General features: G+C 36.9%; 1 protein-coding gene across 1 annotated transcript in view; it reads right to left on the minus strand.

Annotated features, from left to right (window-relative positions):
* Nkap (NFKB activating protein) overlaps nt 1-8,599 on the minus strand; it is a 31,295-nt gene that overhangs the window by 801 nt on the left and 21,895 nt on the right. The window contains exons 5-8 of the mRNA XM_008844153.3: nt 7,520-7,583; nt 4,658-4,767; nt 4,494-4,569; nt 2,235-2,384 (exon numbers count right to left, since the gene is read on the minus strand). Of these exons, the coding sequence (XP_008842375.1) occupies nt 2,235-2,384; nt 4,494-4,569; nt 4,658-4,767; nt 7,520-7,583 (400 nt within the window). The remainder of the gene's footprint in view (nt 1-2,234; nt 2,385-4,493; nt 4,570-4,657; nt 4,768-7,519; nt 7,584-8,599) is intronic.

Raw genomic sequence — 8,599 nt, forward strand, 5'->3', positions numbered from 1 at the left:
CTTCCTTCCCTTCCTCCCCCCTTCTTCCTGTGCCTCCCTCCCTCCCTCCTTCCTTCCTTCCTTCCTTCCTTCCTTCTCTCTCTCTCTCTCTCTCTCTCTCTCTCTCTCTCTCTCTTTCTTTCTTTCTTTCTTTCTGTCTTTTTGAGACAGGGTTTTTCTTGTCTTTTTGTTTTCTTTAGAAAAAGTACTTTTTTAACCCAAAGTCTAAAATAGATATCTGCACTTGAGTGTTTTCTTTTTATTTAATTACAGTTTCTAGTTGTCTGTTGCTGATATACAGAAACACAATTTTTGTGTAATAACTTTATACACAACCATTTATTAACCTCTTCTATATTTATAACTCATATAAAGAGTCTTTGGAATCTTTAATGTAAACAATCATATCAATTACAAAAATGACTATGTTATACCATCCTTCATAATCCTTATACCAGTAATGATCTGTCCTTGTAGCATTGTGTAATCCTCCAAAGTGATGTTCAAATGCTGGTCCTCAGAAATCCAAGCTTCTGGAGGTACTTCAAAGGTTCAGCAAATTATCTGCCCCAGTACCATTTTTAAAATAGTTCACCTTAATAATAAATTTGGAATTTTAAAGTATAATAGGGTACCTTCTTGACCATAGCTATACCATGTTAGAGTTTAGGCTGACTCTAGTCTTTGAAACTATCAGGCAGTTGGCCCAGAGTATGGGAACATGTTGGCTGGACCCTTGGTGTCTTGGGAACAGGTCAGACTGTTCCAGAGTACACCTGCTAACTGCAGATTTATGGCTTCTGTAGGTTATGCTTGGCTTGCTTCTGCAAAATAGTAATTGTTACTTAATAGAATAGAAATTGTTAAGCGGATTCTCCACCTATAAGCTTGGGAACTTAAGCTTTTCACCCCTGGTTATGGTTTTTCTGTATAAAAGCTTACCCTATAGGCAGCTAGGGGCTACACACTTGGGTTCCCGACACCCTTGTGTAGTAGCCCTGGCCAGTAATGACTTTTATTCAGCACAACTATGTCTGAGTGGTCTTCTCTGATGAAGCACACCTCAACAAAAGAATCAAAAACTTAGTTTGATTTGCCCTTACTCTCCTAATTCTTCAGGTAATTTTTGTTGCTTCTTCCCTCATTTGATTTTTCCATGCTGAGTCTGGCCTCTTTCATAATTTTTAACTGATATTCATTCCTAGAAATTCTTGTACCTGAGAACTTGAGGCAAATTCAAAAAACCAAGAAACATTACCTTATGAAAATGCTTTCCTTACTATTGGAATCCCAATATTCCTCATGTCTCTATGATAACCAGCTTAACTACATTTCCCAGGAAATAAAACTTGCTCCAGAATATGAAGAAAGTAATTAGAAGCTACTGATTCTTTGAATTTGAAGAAAATTGTTGAATTTGAGGTTAAGTTTAGAAAACCCCTTTTTGATTTATTTTATTTTATGTGTATGAGTGTTTTGCTTGCATGTATGTAAGTGCAACCATGTCATGCAATGCCTTTCGAGGCCAGAAGAGGGTGTTGGGTCCCTCTGGGGTTATGGATGGTTGTTAGCTGCCACATGGATGCTGGGAATAGAACCCTAGTGCTCTGCAAGAGCATCCAGTGCTCTTAAGAGCTGCACCATCAGTTTAGCCCTGAGGTTAAGTTTTTATTCTCTCTTTTTTTTAAATCTATTTTAAAATTTTATTTGTATGAGTGTTCATCCAGTGCTCTTAAGGGCTGCACCATCACTTTAGCCCTGAGGTTAAGTTTTTTTTTCTCTCTTTTTTTGATTTATCTATTTTAAAATTTTATTTGTATGAGTGTTTTGCCTGCATACATGTAAGTGAACCATGTGTGTGTAATACCTACAGAGACCAGAAAGGGTGTCAGATCCCCTGGAACTGCAGTTACAGTCATGGTGTTTAATAGCCACCATGTGGGTGCTGGAAACTGAACCTGGGTCCTCTGCAAGAGCAGCCAGTGCTCTTAACCACTGAGCCATCTCTGCAATTCTGAGGCTGTTTTATATATATTTAGAACTTTATTCAAGTATGTTTCTTCTAATAAAACCAGTGAAATGTGTGTTTTGTGTGTGTGTGTGTGTGTGTGTGTGTGTGTATGTGTGTACACACATTCTATTTTCTACTAGAAAATAGTCACTTAATGAAAACAGATCACTATAATATAATTTTATCAGTAAGAATGAAGGAAAAGAGCTAATCAGAAAACTTAAGCTCAAAGGCAAGAACATACCTGCTACCACTCATGACATAGCCCGAACATTCAAATGATGCGATTTCTTCACTGGTCAAGCCAATTTCACCTCTTCGTGGGATACGCTTTCCAGCTTTCACATATTCAGCCATAGCTGCACCTTCACCAGGTAACAGAGCATGCCCATAGCTACAAAGTAATTCAGAATTTAGAAAAGGGCCATTAGACTATCTCAATATAAGTGTTCACAAATTAAAGAGAGCACAAAATATTTTCTCAGACAGTAATGAGAATATCAGTGCTGAGCAGTAGTGTGCCCAATGTAAAATACTTAATTTTAATTAGTGAGCACTGCACCGTGACCTGTATTACTAACCCAGAAATAGTTTAGAAGACCAAAAGAACTGATGTTAATGAGTACAGATTCATACTTTGTAATTGTGGGTTAATTTATCCTTATAGTTATTTCCATTATTACTTCTGCTCCTAGCTCATTCCCTCTTAAAGCTAAAAGAAATAACTTAAATAACTTGTAACTAATAAGTATGCCATAGAGTAAAAATTTTCTTTTACTTTTGATTCAAAGGGGCACACACACACACACACACACACACACACACACACACACACATCTATATACATCTTTTTGAGACAGAGTGTCCCAGTAGTCCCAGCTGGCCTGGAACTTGCTAGATAGAACAGGCTGGCCTCAAACTCACAGAGATCTGCCTGTCTCTGCCTCCCAATTGCTGGGATTAAAGGCAAGTGCCACTATGTCAAGCTGATTCAAAGGGGTTTTAAAGATTTTTAAAAATCTTATTTTTATTTTTTTGTATGTGAGTATGTTTTGCCTGCATGTATGTAAATACACTCATACCATGCAATGTCCACAGAAGCCAGAAGAGGGTGTTGGATCTCCTGGAACTAGACTTTTGGATGGTTGTTATTTGCTATGTGGGTGCTGGGAACCAAACCCAGGTGCTCTGCAAGAGCAGTCAGTGCTCTTAGTCACTGGACCATCTCTCCAGTCCCATTCAAAGGGATTTTAAGAGCAATTCAGTGAACATTTCCTGTATACTTATTAAACATAAAGTTTGTGGAAACAGTCTTATAGGCTCCTGGGACCTTGCTTATATGAACTTATAGCAATGGTGTCAGCACGCACAAGACCCATGAAAACTCAATCAGACAAAAACCCAGCACAGAACTGGGGAAATGGGCAGGAGGCCCCAACATTAGCTGAAGAACTATTGGCAGCTGATTACTGCTGGGTGAGGGAGAGTTGATCTTCTTTATTCTAGACAGGCTGACTCAGTGGAGGAACTTGCACTGAGTGACGTCTGGGTACACTAACTTGATTCGATAGGCCTTAGCATGTGACAGAATGCATGAAATCTGGTGGGGATGGGCTATAGGGGTGTGTGGATGGGGACGGGTATTAAGATTAAAATATTTTGTATGAAATGCACAAAAACTCAATAAAAATATACACAAAAAATAAAAAGCCTTAAAGCTTGTAACAGAAAAATGATCTCTGTTTTTATGGAATGTACATATTGATAAGGCTTATATCTATACTATAAGGGTGCCTGCTGTCAAGCCTGAACTGACTCCTAAAAGATGTCCTCTGACCTTTGTGATCTCCCTGCTCCAAAACAAAATTTTAAAAAAGTAATAAAATATCAAAATATAATACAGTGAATAAAACAAATTAAAAATGCTATGAGGTTTAAAGAGAGGGAAGGAACGCTCATGACTACTTGCAGAGCAGCATTGGGAATTACTACATGCTCTTGCTTTGAAAAAGATTGTACTCTCTATGCCTTTTTTTTTGGAGAGGACAGTGTCTTACTATATAGCCCTGGCTGGCCTTGAATTCACATAGATCTGCCTGCCTCTGCTGTAATTAAAGGTGTATGCCAGAACATTTGTTTAGAAAAGGGCCATGAAGGATGGTTAAACATCTTATTTTATCTATCTATCTATCTATCTATCTATCTATCTATCTATCTATCTATCTATCTATCTATCTTTTTGAGACAGGGTCTCAAGTAGCCCAGGCTGGACTTGAGCTCACTATGTAGCAGATGATGACCTTGAACTCCTGATTATCCTGCTTCATCCTCTCAAATGCTGGGATTATAGGCATAAGCTACCACACCTAGCTAGAAAGTCCTTACAATACTATAAATACCCTGCTAAGGATATAGTTCAGTGGTAGTATGTTTGCTAAGCATGACCATGCTGAGCACTGCAAAAGTAAACACCAAAACCCCATAACCATACATTGCTACTTACTTTAAAGGCTTATCATCTTGGGAGGCAAGTGTTTTTGGAGCCTCTGGGCCAATTAGATCTGATGGTTCTTCAGCTTCTGAATGAAAGATATTAAGAAATACACTCACATTCTGACTAATCAGTTAACATTTCATCTGTTGAGTTAGCCAACTAGGAGAACCTACTTGATCGATCCTTCCAAGGGTTCTCTACAAATTCTTCTTGGGATTCTTTAGAGCTTGAATCACTGGACTCTTTTCTGTTCTTCTTAGACTTCTTTTTCTTATATTTTTTCCTATATGGATTATAATTTGAGACAAATTCATTAAGTATTCCCATATTAAAGGGCATCCTAATTTTTCAAGGGAATGAAAAGGCTTCTTCTGAAAATGAGCAGAATTCTCAGCTTATTCAAACTTATTAGAGAAGAGTTTTAATTAAAATATTTTATTATTAGAAAAGAAGATCACTACAGGATCAGTGAAACACAGTTCTCATTTAGCAAGACAATAAAAATAAAATAGTTTAAAAGCCAACTGTCAGGTAGGTCTGGTAACATATACCTAAAATCATAGCCCTTAGAAGGTGGAAGCAGGAGGATCAAGAATTCAAGGTCATCCTACACTGTACAGTGTGCTCAGTGGAGCCAGCCTGGGCTACATAAGCCCCTCACTCAAAAATCAAACAAGGGATATAAATTAGATTTGATAGACCTTAAAAAAAGTTATAGAGGACAAGAAATTGGAGGGGAGTGTAGTAAGGAAGGGTACAAATAGATGGGGTCTAAATATGATCAAAATACATTGTATATTAAAAATTCAATAAAAATATTTAAACAAAAAAATCAGGGGCTGGAGAGATGGCTCAGCAGTTAAGAGCACTGACTGCTCTTGCAGAGGACCCAGGTTCAATTCCCAGCACATGCATGGCGGCTGCAAACTGTCCTTAACTCCAGTTCCAGGGAAATCTGAAGCCCTCTTTTGACCTCCATGGCATTGCAGAACATGGGTGTACTCACAAACATGCAGGCAATACATTCATACACGTAAAATAAAAATAATAAAATATTTTAAAAAATCAAGCATAAAACAAAATTTCTAAACCAAGCAAAAAACTCAAAACCAAACCAAAAAGAGCAAAACAAACAAAAACCCAAATTCTTGCCATTTGAGTGTTACTAAAAATTTTCAGTGTAATGGATTAAAATATAGCAAATATATTTAAAAAATTTTTTTTGGTCTTTTTTGAGACAGGGTCTCCCTGTAGCCCCAGCTGGCCTGAAACTTGCTATGTAGACCAGGCTGGCCTTGAACTCAGAGATCTGCCTGCCTCTGGGATTAAAGGCTGCACTCAGATTACTAAAAAAATCCTGCCCATTATTTGAAAACTTGCAAAACAGAAAATCAGGTAGTTATCCTGCCATAAACTCAAAACAAAAAAAAACTCTGTGAACTCTTATCAATTTGAGAATTAAAAACAATTTTGAATGTAATGGATAATAGTAACGAAAATATGTTTAAATCATTGGGTTCATATTACTAAAAGAATCTAATTATTTTGAAAACTCATAAAACAGAAAAAATCAAACAATTATCTTCTTTCGTATACAAATTGCACTTCAGACTATTTAGTTGAAGAAGGTAAGTTGTTCTTAGAACTACCTAATTAATGAAGATGGAAAACCCACATTAAACTACTAGTGTTTTGCAATCTCTACAACATATTGGATCTAGACAATGACCACCAATGGTTGTTAATGTGGCAAAAGAGACAACCAGGCATTAATTGCCTACAGATGGCAGTATGCAGTACCACCCAAGAAGTATTCCTACCCCAAACTCAAATCTGAACATCGTCAATACTCTAAACCCATCACTCTCTAGGAAACAGAGGAGACAGAAGAACATGCTAATTCATACAATCACTATAATTTGTGGACATTATTTATATTCTGATTTGAATAAATTGTAGGAAAAACTGCATAGAACTGACTAATGTTAAATATTTAAGCACGGGGCTAGAGAGATAGCTCAGTGGTGAAGAGCACTGGCTGCTCTTGCAGAGGACCTGGGTTTGGTTCCCAGGACACACATGGCAGCTAACAATTGTCTATAACTCTAGATCCAGGGGATCTGATACCCTCTTCTGACCTCCTCAGGCAATGCACACACACGGTGTACTCACATACAGGCAATACACTCATTCACATAAAAATAAAAATAAAAAATTAAGCCTAGCATGCACGAGGCCCTGGACTCATCCTCATCACCACAAAAAAAAATTAAAAAGGCAATGCAGTGATTATATTGGGATCAGAAACAGTCTGTATAAGAGCTATCATCTTGCAGATTATTCTGCCTCCCACAGAACAGAATTTTGGTTGCAGTTACTGACCAGAGGCCACCATCATGTCCCAGTGGAAGTCATTTTTATTGTGTTTCTTTTAAAATTATTAGAAGCCAAGAATTTAAAACTTCTGTGCGGTGAAGCACCTTCTCGGCATTTCCTCCCTTTGCTTATGTTGCATAGTATACATGCCATGGTTGTCTGCTTCCCAGATGAGTCACCGAAGACTGCTCTGTGTCTACTGTACCTCAGTGACCATGACTTTTAATATGGGCCCCAATGTGTAAATAACCTTGTAAATCAGATATTTTGTGTGTTTTGGAACTTTCTTCATGCATGGCTTTTAATTATGTTTGTACAGTCTGGGTTTTTTAGGTAAATAAGTCTTACTCATTTGAAAAAAATCAAAAACAAAACAAACAAACAAAACAAACAAAAAACTAAGCATGATAAAAGGTTTTTTTTTTTTTTTTTTTTTTTTTTTTTAAAGAATACCTCTTTTAGAGAAAGGCATTAAATTGTAGAATTGTTTAGGGATGTAATGATATCTCTGATTAGTTCCAATATAATCAGAGTGGTGGAGACTGCCCATGAGAGCAACTGTTCAGACTCGATGACCATGTATATTGATCATTAAGCTATTTTATGTAATATTATATACATTTAAACTTTTCCATTAAAAACATTAAAGAGACACTGACGATTTCCGCTTTTTCTTCTTTTCCTTTTTCTTAGCTTTCTTTGCTCTCCTTTTTGCATCTTCACCTACGAATTAAAGCACATTATAATTGAAAAACCTGAAGTTCAAAACCCCAATATTTTAATAGATAAATATTCTACTGCTATTTCATTTGTTACAGAGAAATTAATTCCAACATTTATTGCAACTTGTCAGAAACTATACCAGGTGTAAGACTTATAGAAATGAAAAGTCATGGGCTGGTGAAATGGCTCAGTGGGTAAAAGGCACTTGTTGCCAAGGATGACTGATGACTGAGTTCAAGCCCCAGAACTACATGGTGGACGGAAAGAACCAACTCCTATAAGCTGTTCCCTGTCCTCCACATGTTGGCTGTGGTATATGTGGGTCAAGATGAGTACACACACACAAACACAATAAATATATAAAAATTAAAGTTACACTAGAAATTGCTATTAATTTATTCACCAAGTTAATATACTGGCTAAGTAGTAAAATGTCCCTTTTCAAAGTGATAATACAGAAATATTTAGCATCAAGTAATGATAACTTACTTTGAATACCTCAGTAACACCCTGATATTTTAAGCAAGTATGTCAAAATGGTACATATATGGTATTAATTACATTATTCCCTTTACTTTTCTGAAAAATTTAAAATTTCATAGTGAGAAGGAAAAAATACTCTATTTGCATGTAACAGAGAAAGCTAATGCTTTCTAGAACTTCATTGTAATGGAGGTGAGAGACCGGAAGTGAGATGAACACAATCTGGACAGAGAGATGCATGGGGTGCTCTGGGAATAGAGAGGAATCTATACACCAGAAATGGGCTAGTGAGATGGTGACCCACATGATAGAAGGAGAGAACCAATTTCTGAAAATGATCCTCCAACTTTTGTATATATGCCATGTGCAATTGCCCCACATAAATACACAGATACCCAAAATAAATGAGTAAAAATTATTTGGGGAGAGTAGTTAAGGAACTGTTGTTTTTAAAAGTAGTTCATTATAAAAATAATGCATGTCCACTGTTACAATGAGTAACCAAAGCTGGATGGGGGGGGGGGGGGGGGGGA

Source organism: Nannospalax galili, unplaced genomic scaffold, assembly GCF_000622305.1.
Source record: "Nannospalax galili isolate Female #2095 unplaced genomic scaffold, S.galili_v1.0 scaffold311, whole genome shotgun sequence".
NCBI classification, from domain to species: Eukaryota; Metazoa; Chordata; class Mammalia; order Rodentia; family Spalacidae; genus Nannospalax; species Nannospalax galili.